Genomic DNA, 15,705 nt, shown 5'->3' with positions numbered 1-15,705 from the left:
TTCTGCAGAGGAGGTCAGTCTGGGTTTTTTACTTGCTCTGCTGCCTAATTTAGTACTTGTAACCATTGTCCAACTTGTTATTTGGGACCAAACTGAATTAAACGTAAGTGAGCTGTCCTCACAAACTGGTAAAATTAGTTTAGATACAATTTTTACAGTTCCTAGAAAGTTCAGGAGCAAAAAATGTTGTTTAAAGGCACTGAAAGTTGTGTTTGAAAGTCACATACATGTTTTTGAAAGATTTTTCCTCCCCTCTTCCTCCCTGTATCTTCACTTGGGCAAAGAATTGTTAAAAATGTAGATCTTAGTAATGTAATTTGAATGTAAGGATAATTGACTTCTTTCATGCTTGCCAAGATCTTGGAGATCAATATTGTGCTGTTTAATGAGATCTCTATAGATTGTGGAAGTAGAGAGAAAAGAGATCGAGACTTCACTGAATAAAACAGGTTTGCTTTCTTACTAAAATTCAGGGAAACCATATCTAGCCCAAGAAATGACAGAATAGCTCGTAAATACTTCAGATAATACCACATACATCACGACAGTTGTTGCCTCACTATGAGTTTTGTAATTCTCTTCAGGGCTTTCAGGCACCTGTTGAGTAGTTTATGACAAAGAAAAAAAAAGAAGAAAAAATATATGACAGTTTTGAGTCTATTTTGAGAGCAAAGCTTGACAGTTTCTCTTCAAATCTTCCTGTTTTATAGAAGACTTGTAAATTTGCTTTGATTATACCATATGTGTCGCTTTGTCAATGTGTGCTAAAGTGAGCACAGTGGAGGGATGTTGTCAGTTGGTATGTGAAAACATACAACAGCAGCGACCTATATTTAAAAAAATAAATTAGTTACACGTTTTGACTCCAATCAAGGTTTCTTCCATACAACACTTAAAAAAATCCAGGCTCCAATCAAGGTTTCTTCCATGCAACACTTAAAAAATCCAATCTCTCTTGTATAGAATATCATTAGTAGCAAATTTTTGGTGCATTTCTTGTGATGTGAAACTTGAACAATACTTTTTAAATTATGCATATAGTCCAATCTATAGTGCCTGCTTTGTTACTGTATATAAAAAGGGAGGTAGCAAAAAGCTTGAGAAGCCAGGCAGACAAACAAAGCTGGACAGATGTAAACTTGTTAAAGTTTTATTGTATAAATCTGGATAACATTCTCTAGCTGTGTTTGGTACTCGATGTTTTGAACCATAGATTCAAGTTCAGTTAAAGATTGGAGATGAAGCTAGTTCTGGGGCACAGCAGACTTTGTCATTTTACTTTTTAGTTAGATTTTTTTTAATTTCTGGGGCCTGTGTTGAAATCAGTTACAGTATGAATTGCTGAGAAATACGCATCCTTGTAAAGCAGTGCCAAATTTTTCTGGGGGGAAGAGGACAGACATCACACCCTGACTGTCTCTTTCCTGTTGGCTAAATGGAAATGGTAGAAGAAAACCAACTTAGTGCAGTTATGGCTTAATACTGCATTAAATCAGATGAGTCAGTGCTGATGCATCCCATTTATAGATAAGTTTATGGTTTTTATACATTTATGTATGTACGTGCACATACCTGTAAACACTTAAAATAGTGTTGGGTTAGATTTAAATGAGAATCAAACCTTTTTTTCCCCTCACTGCTCACTATATTTTCTCAAATGTACAAAAATACTGCACAGGAGAGATGATCTTTTTTGAGCAGACTGAACACAAGCATATGGCAGAAATTTCATGCAAGACGTGTTTCTTGTTTCAAATGAGCGTCTTAAAATTTGTGGTTGCTTATGTAGTGGAAGTGGACTTTTCTGTTGGCAAATCTTGCACAAATACTCCTTACAACCTAATAAATCAGCTAATCCTTTTTCCTTTGAGGAGGAAAGCTTGAGCTTCATTTGACAGGTTTCTTCCTGCAGTGATTTTAATTCCCATGGATGAGTTAGAAAGGCTTGGGAGATGGGGTTTGCAATGGAAATTGTTACAGACCCTTAACTGTAGTTTAGAAGCTCTGGGTTTTCTGTAATAAGAGCTTTTTGATTAGACATAATGTGGTGATATACTGTATAACAAAATAGTAGGATCTTCTTTTTATGCTCTACAGTGCTGCAAATTCCTGCCCATCTAGCCCCCGTGGTGCAGGCTCTTCAGGGTACAAAATGAGTCGTGTAATACCATCTGACCTACATTTAATGGCTGACAATTCCCAGTCAGAAAATGACAAGGAAGCATCGGGTGGAGATAGCCCAAAGGTAAACAGTGTTTGAAATCAATCCCACAAATTACATCTGAAGTGAATGTAAGACTTCTGAAAGTTTGTTTCCTAAAGTCTATGCACTAAATCATAATTTAACATTGCAGACTTTAAAACCATTTTAGAGGTTTTTTTAATTAGACATGAGATTTGTTTGTCTATTTACCTCTCTTCCTTTTGGGGGAGGGTCTGTATGTATTTTCAGTTCTGTATCTGCTTAAAGCCTATTGAACATTCTTTACTGTTGTATGTTTCTCCACATTTTTAATATTATCTTAACATTGCTATTCAGAAGAGCAAAATTGTCTTAGTTTCTTTTCTACCTCAAGATTTTGGTTGCCAAAAAATGCTTTTAATCAGTCTAATTGTGTTTTGTAACTTTTGCTTGAGGAAGTGGTGTGTGTATCTTTTTTAAGGTTATTGATGCAGACTCTTCTCTTTCTTGTGCAGGACGACTCTAAGCCACCTTACTCCTATGCACAGTTAATAGTACAAGCAATTACAATGGCACCTGATAAGCAGCTTACACTAAATGGAATTTATACGCACATAACAAAAAATTATCCATACTACAGGACAGCAGACAAGGGCTGGCAGGTAAATTTGATTTCTGGAATGTTTTTATTTTTAGTTTGAGTAATACTAGCAGCTCTAAAGGCTCGTAAGAAGTAAATTGGTGAGCCTAATAGTCCTTCATAAATAGACCTTGTCAAAGAGTGTGTTGTCTTTTTCCTAATCCTAAATTCTCCAACAAAGTAGGCAGTTTACATTATTCTGTATTTGAAACGTTGCTTTATTCATGGAATGGTATTCTCTAAACCTCTAGGGGGGATACATAGAAGCTTTTGGGAAGAAAAGTACAATTGGCACTGTAGATTTCAGTTTGCATGCACTATCTAGGAATGTAGTTGTGTTCTGTAACATCTTTGTGTAAATATCTGTATTGTTATTTTGAGATAAAATGAAGATATTAAACATTACAAGTTCAGTTTTATTGTGATCTTGACCATGCAATACAGTGAAGGAACAAGTGTGTTTTATCTTGCACTGTTATGTGCCCTTTTTTATTTAACCAGCATCATCTATTTGTGAACTTAATAGTTTCTGTATTGAGCTAGGTCAAATCCTTCAATTCTGTAGCATTAATTTCTGCTTTCTTTTCATTTTTAAAGAGACCAGTCTCAGCATTTGCCAGGATGACTAACTGAGTATGAATCAGTCTGGCATAGTCTTTCCAGATACTCATAAAGGCTCAGTGCCTTTGCTGCTGTTTTTAGTTCCAAGCAGAGGACAGAAGAGCACAGTTAGCAGGACTGGCCAGTTTGCCCCTGGAACATTCAGACTGCTCTGTCCATCATGGAGTATCAGTTTCACTTTGTTGCTGCTTAGTTCAGAGGCATGGTCTGAAGTTATTTTCAGAGAAGTAAAATTTGGAGAGCCTGGGGGAGGGGAAAAGTGAGGAAGTGTTAATACCCTACTTGCTGTACAAGTAGAAGGCTGAAGAATACACACCATCTCAGTAGAGGGATAGATTGTTAAATATTAATCACATGCTGATTTGTCATTGGGCCTATATAAAAGTTGAATCACTCTTAGAGGAATTCCAAGATTAGTGGGGAGTTGTAACCATTCCTAGCTTTGTGCTAATGGCTTGGCTAGAAAAGGAGTAAGCTGTTGTTGTGGCTAGGAAGTCTCATTTGTTTCCCTTTCACACACAAACAATGCAGAATCCTGGCTGCAGTCATACTAACAGATCTGTTTTAGCAACAAGATGCTGTTTATAAAACGTTGGAGTGCTTTTTTGCTTCCTATTCTGAAATACCTTGAACATCTGTGTATATAGTGCTTGATGGAAGCATCACGGGACCATACACGCGCATACACTGTCATGCATGGCTAAAGAACTCGGTCTTGGAACAGTGTAGGGATTTAGATGTATAATAATGCACAAAACCAAGGTGACAGACAGCAGACATAGTATGTTCTAGAATAATTAATTAGCACCTATTCATAAAAACTATTGTAAAAGCTGGAAATGAGGTGCTGTTCAGTCACTAGTCATATAAAGCAATGCTTTTACACTAACAGGTGTACCTGGTGTGAACAGCTCTACCTGTTTTGATCCATCAGGTGTTGGATTACAGTTAGGGTGACTTACACCATAGATGTTTTAAATAATATTTGGGGCTATATATGTGCACATTATTCAAAACAGAGTACATACCAAATCCCATGCCTTAGTAATTAGTATTGAGGTATTTTATCCTTTATTATATAAAGGTCTCATTTTGTTGAGGATTTGAAGACTACTTTTTGTGAACTCATTTTAGCAGGCACTTTTGGGTCTACTCTTTTATTCTAGCATATGGAGAAATAAATACAATTTGTAAACATGGTCTTGGCATATTTCTAGTTCTGTTTAAATTTTTGGCAGGGAAAACCATTTCTGGTTTCATCAGTTAGCATTTGAGAAACCCATACATGGTTATCATTGCTTTCAGTTTTCCAAGCTTGCCATCAGAGTCATGAACTCAGACACTTGAGCACGATTTGCACTTGATTTTGCAATTTTTTCCAGAAGTTTTATTAGTGTAAAGCTTTTTCTCTGTTCTTCCACTGTTCCTCCACAAGAATCTCAGTATATTTTCATGTGCTTTAGTGATGATATTTGGGTTTATTTACCTTAAAAAAAAATAGTACATGGGCAAAGCCAAGCATAGGTACAGCCACTTCAGGGTGTTAGCAGTCTCTGATCAAAGTGTATGTTACAGCAAAGTGAGGATAAAAGTGATGTGCAAACCAGAGTGCAGTAATGATGGTCTCACTGAGGAGCTGTTTTAGGACCTACTGTCATTTGCTGCTTTTCTAGATACACTAAATCCTTGGCTCCTTTATTGAGACAGGCTGGACTGTGGGTGAACTCCCAACAATCTAGCTGGAACTTGTGAAATTTAACCTTTTCTTTCTGTATTGTGGAAGAGTAACAGGATTATCATACAAGATCAGAACCAGTATATTCTGTATTTTACTGGCCCTCCTACAATTGACTGCATTTTCTTTGACACCTGGGGAAGGGTGGTGTGTGAAGACTGACAATTTTTTGTTTGGTTTTTTTTTTTTCTTTTTTACACTGCATTATTCTCAAGTATTTGTAGCATTGCAACAGTTTGTTGCAATCACCATGTTTCTCATTAGATAGTTAAATGGAATTCCTGTTATTGCCTCTTTAGCATACTTGGTTTTTAATTGTTGGGAAAGATTTGAAAAATGCACGAGTCCTTTCAGGTTTCTGGCACTGCCTTTGTAGTAGTGCTCTTGAGTTCTGTTGAATTAAGGAATTAAAGAGCTGAACCCCGAGTCTCCTATGGTACGAACTGCTGCAGTAGGCCACATTCTGACTTGGAAAAGTTATATGAATTCTACATATTTTTTTATGTTCCATAGAATTCAATACGCCACAATCTCTCTCTGAATCGTTATTTCATCAAAGTACCACGTTCCCAGGAAGAACCAGGCAAAGGCTCATTCTGGAGGATAGACCCTGCCTCTGAAAGCAAATTAATAGAGCAGGCTTTTAGGAAAAGGCGGCCTAGGGGAGTACCTTGCTTTAGAACCCCTCTGGGACCACTCTCTTCTAGGTAAGGAAAAACAGATGAACAAAAAGACTATGGCTGTTGTTTAATCTTCAGGCTGATACAGACTTGATAGTTTTGGATACAGTCACAAGTTAGTAATTTAATTTCATCCAGACTCAGTGTTTAAATTCTGTATCATTTACTAGGAGGCTGCCCCATACACTAGGCTTGTTTTTATTTCATGTTTTTAGTGTTAAAGAACTGATTCAGTTTGCATAACTATCAGATTGTTAATGTAAGCAAGCCTTGCTGTATCTTTTGGGTTTGTTTGGGGTTTTTTTCAGAACTATGATTTTAATTTCTAACTACCATCTACTGCATTTTAAACTGTTTGCAAAGGAAATTGCCCAATACCAGCTACCATTTTACTGAATTTAGAGATGACAATTATGTATTTAGTTCTATAATGTTCAAGCAGAATTAATGATGGGGAAATAGGTGGGTTTAAATTATTCCCTCTGTAAAGTTATGGCCTTTCTGCTGGTGCAGATCTTTTATTACTTGTCCTGTAGACTGAGATTTGCTCATCATTCTTCTCCACCAGAAGAAACGTTCAAGTTTCACAGATTGTTTACAGAGTCTCTCTAAGAAGGAATCCAGCCACCACTTCTCCATTAACTGTACCTGAAGTTTGCTTTTAAATTCTGTCCCTGTTTAACAAAAGCTTTGTAAAAGATCATCAGAAGTGCTTTGGGTTGTAACTGCACTTGCCAGAAGGCAGAGGTGCCCTCCTGTGGGCAGTGCAAGTTACGGTCTCTTAGAGGAAGGTCACTGGCTTGCACAGTTCAGAAGTTAAAACACATAAGCTGCTGCTTTCATTTTTAAATACAGAAGTGCCCCAGCTTCTCCTAATCATTCTGGAGTGTTGTCTGCGCACTCCAGTGGAGTCCAGACCCCCGAGAGTCTGTCCAGGGAAGGATCTCCAGTCCCAATGGAACCTGAGCCCAGTGCTATCCAGCCAAAACTAGCGGTAATACAAGAAGCGCGATTTGCACAGAGTGCCCCAGGTGAGGAGTCCTGACAAGAAGCCTTTGGGTGTTGGAGGTGGGAGAGGGCTGACATGTAAATATTACCAAGACTTCACATAGACAGCAAAAAAAAGGTAAATATTTAACCTCCTTAACATTTAGAGTCACTCTTTGCTAAACATGTGAATGTGGCAGGTAAATTCTGCTTGCTTGCGTATGGAATGTTATCTGTGTGCTGGGCCAGCACCTTGATCACTTTGTTACTCAGCAGAGATCCTGCTGCTGCCCTGCACTGGACCACTGTCCTGTTACAGTTGCCACTTTCCTTTCAAAACACATTCTTTCTCGTTAAGAAAAAAACAAACAAAAAATCTTTGGGTTACATGGGTTACAGAAATAAGCAAATGTCTTGCATGCATCTGTGGTCATGTCATCCTTTCAAAGGTGTGGATGAATGAATTGGAAAGTTAAAGCGAGAAGGAATAAATTTGCATTATAAGAATTTTTCTATTTAAAAAAAAAAAAAAAAGAGGCATAAAGCATGTTGGGATAAGGAGGTGTTTGTTTCATTATCTTAGCTCATGTATTTTTACCATCTATGTTCTTGGTGATACTTTGGTACTACAGAAGTGCCAGTGACCATTCCGTGGCAGAGGCAAACATGGTCCCAGGCTTTCACCAGTCTAGGAAGCTGGGAGTTTTGCCAATGCAGACATGCTCCACAAAACCTCTGAAGCATGGTCTCATCTGTGGAAAAGAGTTTTACTGAATGGGTATTAAACTTTGGTAATACAGCTTCATCTGGGGGCAGCTGGGGAGGGCTTTTGCCCATGTGGTGTATGGGTCTCACTGAGCTAACACAGCACTTGCCTTGAATGTGTGTCATAATCTTCATTGTCTGGTGTTACCTTTTGGATCATTCAGGTGTTAGTGAAGGAGGTCATTAATCCTCTGAGCCTTTAGTGTTAGGTTTAAAAGAATGACTGGCTCAAAAGAAATAATTAAGATCAGCAGCCTCATTTTTGTCTCTTTCTTGGTAGGATCACCTCTATCTAGCCAACCAGTTTTAATTACTGTACAACGGCAGCTACCACAAACTATTAAACCCGTCACCTACACTGTTGCAACTCCTGTGACCACATCAACATCCCAGCAGCCTGTAGTTCAAACAGTACATGTTGTCCACCAGATACCAGCTGTGTCAGTCACAAACGTGACTGGATTAGCACCAGCAAACACTTACACTGTAGCTGGACAGGCTGTAGTCACGCAAGCTGCAATGGTAACCCAGCCCAAGGTAGAACCTCAAGAGAATGGAGACCACAAGGAAGGAAAAGGTGAGAGCCTGTGGGGTTAGTTGTTTTGCTAGCTCTTTATAGAGAAGGATTATTATTTAAAACTTACTTCCAGATGGACTCTTGAAATGTTTGATTAAAACTGAAGATTGTGCATCGTAAGGGGAGACCTCATTGCCCTCTACAGGTACCTGAAAGGAGGTTGTGGGAAGGTGGGTGTTGGCCTCTTCTCCCAAGTGAAGAATGACAGGACCCGAGGAAATGGCCTGAAGTTGTGGCTGGGGAGGCTTAGATTGGATATTAGCAAGAATTTCTATACTGTAAGAGTATAGGCACTGGAACAGCCTGCCCAGGGAGATGGTGGAGTCACCATGCTTGAAGGTATTCAAAAGCCATGTTGGTTTGGTACTTCAGGGCATGCTCTAGTGGCCAAGGTTGGATTTTGATTTTGTTGGGTTTTTTGGGGAGTGACAGTTGGACTCGGTGACCTTAGAGGTCTTTTCCAACCATGACAATACTATGATAATTTCTCAGATATGTTGGAGCTTGTAATAAACCAGTATCCTTTTTTACTGAAGGTTGATTGAGTAAAACCAAATGGTTCTTTAACACCTTCTTGGTTTTAATGGTGTTTTATCTTCTTTTTTTTCCAGTTAAAGTGGAACCTATACCTGCTATTAGTCATGCTACAATAGGAGCTGCTAGTCGTATCATTCAGACATCTCAGACCACACCCCTACAGACAGTTACTATAGTGCAACAAGCACCTCTAGGTCAACACCAGCTACCAATAAAAACTGTAACGCAGAACGGAACGCACATAGTCCCCATCACCACTGCAATACAAGGCCAGGGCAATGCTGGTATGTACTGTCTCAAGATACTGTTTCTGTGTATGTCTTAAAACCTCCATGTGACCAGTGCTGGATTTTTGAACTCTGTTCTCTTGTCTTTCTTAGTTATACTGGAAACTAAATTCTACCAAAAAAACAATGTAGATTACAGCCTTGCAAGGGATTGTTCCCTCTTGGTTGGTTACTCTTTGTTGATGATTACCTGACCAGCTGTTTATTCATTTTGTGGTCATTATAGGGATATACTTAGTGGTGACAATCCTTCCTCCCTCTTCACATAAACAAGTTTTAAAAGACGTGCCTGTACAACAGTACCATTAAAATGGTTGCTGCTCCCCAGATGAATTGTCAAGCACCAACCAACAGGAAAACAAGGCAGAACTTGCTTGTGGGTTGGCTTTTTGAACTGTTACTTTTTATTCTGTTTTTCTTGAACCTGTACTAAAAATGACCAAAATTCTGTATGATTTTGAGATTCTTCTTGTCTGAATACCATCTTTCCCCTGTTGGACCCAGCAGTACTTTTTCATAATTTTCATATATTCACACTTGTTCACAGAATGTTCAGTTTTGTTTTGCAGGTGCATACAGCTTGTTCTAGCAGTTTCACTTTGAGATCTTGTCTGATACTGAAGTAGCTTTTTTTTTTGTCATAAAATGTTAACCAAAATAGTTTTAGGCTATCTTATATCAGTTCATCACCTGCATTTCTTCTCTAGAGTCTTTATAATGGAATGAATTATCTTCCTTGTTTCCATTTTACTCTTCTTCCATTACTGACATTTATAGGTCAGTGTTCTCTCTGCTTCCACTTCATTTCCAGCTTAAGTAAAGCAAAAGCAATCACTGTCAGACTTCATAGGAGCTTTTTTTTGTCAGAAGGGGTGTGTGAATTGAGCCAAGAGTCACGAGAAATACACTGAAAAGTTATTTTATAAAGGAAAAAATCATTATTTTTGTCTTTTTATAAGATTTTGAAAACTCAACTGATTTCAGCACATTTTCATGAGTGGGGAAGCCTCATGGGTGCTGGGTGTGTTTAAGGAACGTGGCTGAGTGTAGGAGTAGAATTGTGGTGCTTCTCACTCTGTCACTGTGTGGGACCTGGGTCTGCTTGCAGTGTTGGGGATGTTCCCTCTGAGGTTCCTCAGCTTAAATACCTCATGAGATGTTAACATTATGAATAGCAAGTGAGGTGTGTTCCCATCCTGGTCTTTCTGTTAATCCCAAAGCAGCCAGAAACCAGGTAATTCTCAGGCAAAGCGTCTGAAGGAGGAGCTAGGGCTCCAGAAATAGGATTTGTTTGCACGTGTTCACAAACACAGACATCTCCATAGGTCTGTGTGCACACACACATTTGTAAGTGTATGTGTTTGCCTTTGGAGAAAGATGACTTGTGCAATCTGAAATCCAAGAAATCCAGAGAAGCTTCTGTGCTTCTAATATTATCTGTTTGTAGTGATGAGGTACTTTCAAATCTTACTCTCAGCAGAACAGTTCAGCAGTGCTTTTTACTGCCTGTCAGTCTGAGTGAAAGCTGTGATGCCCAAAATAAATTCAGGTCTCCTATTGCAGAATGTCATGATGTAGCTCAATACTCTTTTCTTTCAACTTTCAGTGTAGATTTCAAACATCATTGTTCTTTTGTGTATTTATACTTCCATGTATCAGGGTGGCTGCAGCCAGCAAGTCTTTCTATGAAGCAGACCCTGGAGTGAGTAGTGCAGTCATAGTCTTCATGCATATTTGAATGAGGGGTAAACTTGTTTTCATTTAAGCAACAATAAATTAGCAGTGAGGCATTTTATTCAGCCCTATCTGTGGCATCTAGTCAGAAATTGCTTTTTGCATCAGATACATATTTTCTGAACTTTTGTTTTACCAGAAAATACAAAGTGCAAAACAGTTTGGTTACATGCAGACGGTTCCAGGTATTTTCTGGGATAGTTTACTAAGAAAAAATGCAACAAGTTTAATAAATAAGAATTCCTTATGGACTTCACATTTAAGCTCTGCTAGCAGGGAATGCTGTAATAATGTCAGCAAGTGGTACTGCTGAAGAAAAGGAGCTTGTGTGTAAAAAAGCAGGTGGTTTGATAATGTTTAGACAATTTTTTTTATGAAATACAATTAGCAAGCAAATATATAATTAGTATTTTGCATTTGAATAGTTGGTTTAGTTAAGTCAGCATCGATACTGAGAAACGGGCTGCTAACAAGTACAGGGAAGGAATCTTTGGGTGTCTCAGAAGGTTTAAAGGGCTGCATCCATCCATTAATGATGACCTATAGTCTCATTTCCATGGAATGAAAGAGTAAAATGTTGGATAGAACATTTGAACTGTATACATTTCTGTTGCTCTTATTCAGTTGTGCACTTAAATCTAATCAAATGGGTCAGTTCTCAACACTGCTGCTTGTTAAAGCACTATCTTTTCCTTGCCTTGTGGGAACGTGGCTCATTCTCTGTCAAAGGGGGGGATTAGTGCTTGAGTTGTGTGCTCCTCAGGACTTCTTAAATACCTTGTAGCCACAGCTGAGTGTGACTTGGCAGTGCTCCCCTTCCCAGCCAGGTCACACCTTCTGCAGTGATCCATGGTCATGGCCAGAACCGGCTGAAGGCAGATTTTGAATTCACTTCCCAGTTGTGTTACAAATCACAGTGTGGTTTAATCCCCCTGTCTTCAGCTCCCCTTTGACAAAATGGAGATACTTCCCCATTCTCCCACCTTTGTCCAAATCTGCACGAAGTTCAGTCGTTTGTGAAAACGACCTTCAGGTGTGCACAGAGACTAAACAGTTTGACCTGAGCTTTCAGCGGGGATTGCTAATACCCTAGGCAGTACCCATACGTCCTTTGGATGCAAATGCAGTTTGCTTTTGGTATCATCTGTTTTGACAAGGATGCTGAAGTTTTTATTATCTCTTTCCAGCTGCTGCAAGTCCTTTGCATATGTTAGCAACCCATGCGTCCGCATCGGCGTCGCTCCCAACCAAGCGCCAGAACGGAGACCAGTCAGAACAGCAGGAACTCAAACGTATCAAAACAGAAGATGGAGAGAGCATAGTCATAGCTGTTAACGTGGACACCCCATCTGTGGCAGTGAGTGATAAAGGCAGCCAGAACTAGAAACTTAGAGGAGTTGTTTTTTTAAAAAAAAAAACAAACAAACATACAAGCAAACTCCATGGTGCCAAAAGGAGACACTTAAATATAACACCTAAAATGTTGGAACATGTTCTCACGCAGTGGGGAAAGGGGCCCTGTGATCAGACTTCAACTTTCAGCACTGAAAAAACAAAAACAACAAAACCAACCCAACACAGGTGGCCTTAAAACTCGGTAATTTAAAGTCAAACTGCAAAACATCTTGTTCCAGAGGCTGTGACCCCCGCTCCTCCCTGCCCCCTTACTGAACTGTGAACACTGAGAAATACAGTGTTGGGGAGGGCTGCAGCTTTAAAAAAAATCTCTATCAGATTATTTTAAGGACTGAGTATCTCAGTGTAACGGCAGCATGATAAGCGCTTAGTGTGAACTGGTTTCAAACGATTGTATATTCCTTAAAGGGAACAGAGGCAAGGAGCCATTTCCTACATCTTGGCAGCTAGCCTTTCATAATGACCTACCCGATGCAGTTGTTGGTAGATAATGCAGTATTTTGTTGTTCACATGTGGAATTTAGGAATTTTTGAGGTGTATTTTCATTTCTTTGCAAAATAATATGGGGTCTTTGACATTTCAAATCACTCCATTTCTACTCCGGAAACTTTGGAATCACACAATACTTTTCATGTGAAATTTTGTTTGGTAAAAAACTGAATGTAGGGTTTTTTTAACCAATGGAATGATTTACTTTTGTCTGTCCTGTTAAAGTTCAGATAAAGCTACTTTATTACATCTGCAAATTTTCATATTTTAGCAGTTGCCTGATAAATTTAATCAAATTTTATTACCATGTGTAGTGATCAAATGCTTCTTTGGGCTTGCATGTAACTGATTAGAAATTACAATGTAAATGAGCCGTTAACTGACGTAAAGAACTGCTATGAATTTGACCAGAGCTGCACTTATCTGTTTCTCTTTCTGCTACCTTTTGCTGTTTGTTACTTTGTGTTGACTTTGACTGTCCCTGGCATATTTTTCCAGTCTAAAGTAAAACGAGAGTCTCGCTTAATATTGTGTATGTTTAAGATAACAGACTGTTCTTCATTTAGAAAGATGAAATTCTTTATCACAAGTCCTTTTAAAAAGAGAGTAAAATTATCTTGTCAGAGGTATATTCAATATTTTTAAGCTTAAGCACCCATCAGTAGGAATTAATCTGACCAGTTTCTCCATAACACTTTTGATGTCATACACTGACCTTTTGGGGTCTCCATGCAGAGTAGCTGTTGTGGTTTTCTAACAGTGGCTACTATATTATAATAATATTTTTCTTTTTTAAAGTGTGTGTTCTGCAGTTGAACATTTTAAAATGTATTGGTAATTTCTCACTTTTATTGTGGTAATAGATTCCACTTTACATTTCAAAATTAAATTGAAACGTAAGGCTGCTGTTCAGTCTTCAATTCACATGATGTCTTATTTCCTCATGCAGTAAGGTGAGTGAAAGCTAGATAGTTGGCTTAATTTGAACCTGATTTTTGTCATTTTCTGTAATAGTGATGCATTATTTATATTTCCTTTCACACTACGAAAGGAAACACTGTATTTTCATGATGGACTGAACAGTTGTGAGTGGTTTATTTAGGCAGCTTTTTGGGAACTATTTACCTAAAGACCAAATATGAGAAATCTGTACAAGTTTTGTGTTCATCCACAAAATGGAACTGTTACAATGTCTCTGCAGATAATACATATTAAAAAAACTATGAAAAAAACCCAACAACTCTACACAAGCTGAATTTATAACAGGCATTTAAAAAAAAAAAGCTTAACCTGAAAAGAAACATTTCTGTAAAATTGCAACATTTTCTTTAGAGGTTTTAAAAATAAACAAAGTAAAGTTTTAACATACTTTTTTTAAGAAAAAATATCCAGTACTAGTAATTTAATTTGATGTTGAATGAATTGACTAGAATGTGGTTTATTTTCAGAAGTGAGAATCTGTTCACAACTAGGGCTAGGTGAATAATAGTGTATAAGATTTTTTAAATAAAATTAAATTTTATTCAGCAAATTAACTAAGTTGAAATTACTCAACAAGTGTGTTTGGAATATTTATGTACACTTTGGGGTGATTAATCCAATTTATGTTGGCAGTGCCACAGGAAGTATTATCAGACCAAAGAAGCCCAGGTGATCCTTGCTATTGGTTAATGGTAAAACTGGACGTGGTGTCCTCCTGGGTGGAGGGGGAGGTGAGGATGTGGTCTGGGTCCTGCTTCTGTAACGTGGTCGTGTTTTACACTTTGTGGTGCATGTGGAATCTGGCACAGGAACGATGGATAAAGCCTTTGGAAAAGCTGTGCAATGTGAGAAACTGCTCAGGGTCTTACAGAAAAATAACACATGCTTATCCCTGCTTCTAGGGATGCTGAAGGATGCTCATCTGGGATAATCTGCAGTGCTTTTGACTAATGCAGACATCTCTCTGTTTTATGTGTCAAGCCATAGAAAGCTGGGTCGTTAGGTTGTTGAAACAAAACTGGTCCTGGTTTGTCTAGTGCAGTGCTGGGTACCAAAGGCTGAAGGAGGCTCCTGTCCCTCTGCTGCTCTTCAGGTGATTGATGCTCATCACCTTTCTGAAATTGCTCTTACGTGTTGATCATCCCCGACTCCCAGGGTCAAGATGACTTTTGCAAATGGAAAATTTATTCAGGTGATTCATGTATATAGAGATTTGACCTCACTTCAGGAGTTGATGAAACCTTTTTTCCTTTCATGTTTCATGGTGTGTGGTATTAATTCCTTTTTGTGCTCCTTCTAGGCTGCCTGATCAGTGTTTCTTCTGTTAAGAGTCAACTTTTGTGTAATCTTTAAAATGACTGGAAAGGACTCTGCATTCCAACACACGGAAGACCCAAGTGTGCATTTGCTTCTAGTGACAGAGGTGTCCCCCTCCAGTGCAGCCTGCTCTGCCTTCCTCCCACCAGGTCCCCCTCCCTGCGCTCACGGGTTGATCCATCCAGCTGCATGGGGCAGGTTTGGGAAGGTGGCAGCACAGTCTCCTGGGCAGTAGGATATTCCTGGCTCCAGACAGGACTGTTGTTCTGTGCCAGCAGCTGCTGGGTGTCCTGTGATCCAGCAAAGAAATAGTGAGGCTTTGGAACCCAGAGGGGACTGGGCTACTGGGCTGGAGGGGCAGGAAATGGTCCTCCTGTTTGATCGGTGGGTCAGTCTCAGTGCTGAGCTGCTGCCTCCCCCTGCCCACAGGGCAGCATATTTGCCCCAGTGGTACCAGTCTGTATTATGCTGGGTTTAATGATGCTGATTTAGGTAAATCCCTGTACCAGACTAACCCCAAGAGATAGATACAAAAGCACTTCTGCTTCATAAACCATTTCACAGTATGGATTGCTGTACAGGGCAGAACTGGGAAAACTTTGCCTTCACTTGCATGGTTGTTACAATACAGGTTCTTTTTTTAATGTGGTGGGGTTTTTTATAACATGGAGTGGAACTTGGTTTCAACAATTGGTGTTGAGATCTAGGTTTTGTATCTTGATATGATTTCCCCCAGGAGGTAAATTTTGAGTGGTT

The 15,705-nt window shown here is 38.9% G+C and overlaps 1 protein-coding gene across 1 annotated transcript in view; it reads left to right on the top strand.

Moving 5' to 3' along the window:
• The window catches only part of FOXK2 (forkhead box K2), a 58,351-nt gene extending 46,199 nt beyond the window's left edge, over window positions 1–12,152 (top strand). The window contains exons 6-12 of the mRNA XM_010007222.1: window positions 2,098–2,245; window positions 2,698–2,844; window positions 5,692–5,885; window positions 6,714–6,889; window positions 7,891–8,187; window positions 8,799–9,008; window positions 11,933–12,152. Coding sequence (XP_010005524.1) covers window positions 2,098–2,245; window positions 2,698–2,844; window positions 5,692–5,885; window positions 6,714–6,889; window positions 7,891–8,187; window positions 8,799–9,008; window positions 11,933–12,129 — 1,369 coding nt within the window. The 3' untranslated portion in view covers window positions 12,130–12,152. The remainder of the gene's footprint in view (window positions 1–2,097; window positions 2,246–2,697; window positions 2,845–5,691; window positions 5,886–6,713; window positions 6,890–7,890; window positions 8,188–8,798; window positions 9,009–11,932) is intronic.
• The last annotated feature ends 3,553 nt before the right edge of the window (window positions 12,153–15,705 follow it).

This window comes from Chaetura pelagica, unplaced genomic scaffold, assembly GCF_000747805.2.
Source record: "Chaetura pelagica isolate M959 unplaced genomic scaffold, ChaPel_1.0 scaffold180, whole genome shotgun sequence".
In the NCBI taxonomy this organism is placed as follows: Eukaryota; Metazoa; Chordata; class Aves; order Apodiformes; family Apodidae; genus Chaetura; species Chaetura pelagica.
This window is presented reverse-complemented; position numbering and strand designations above follow the sequence as displayed.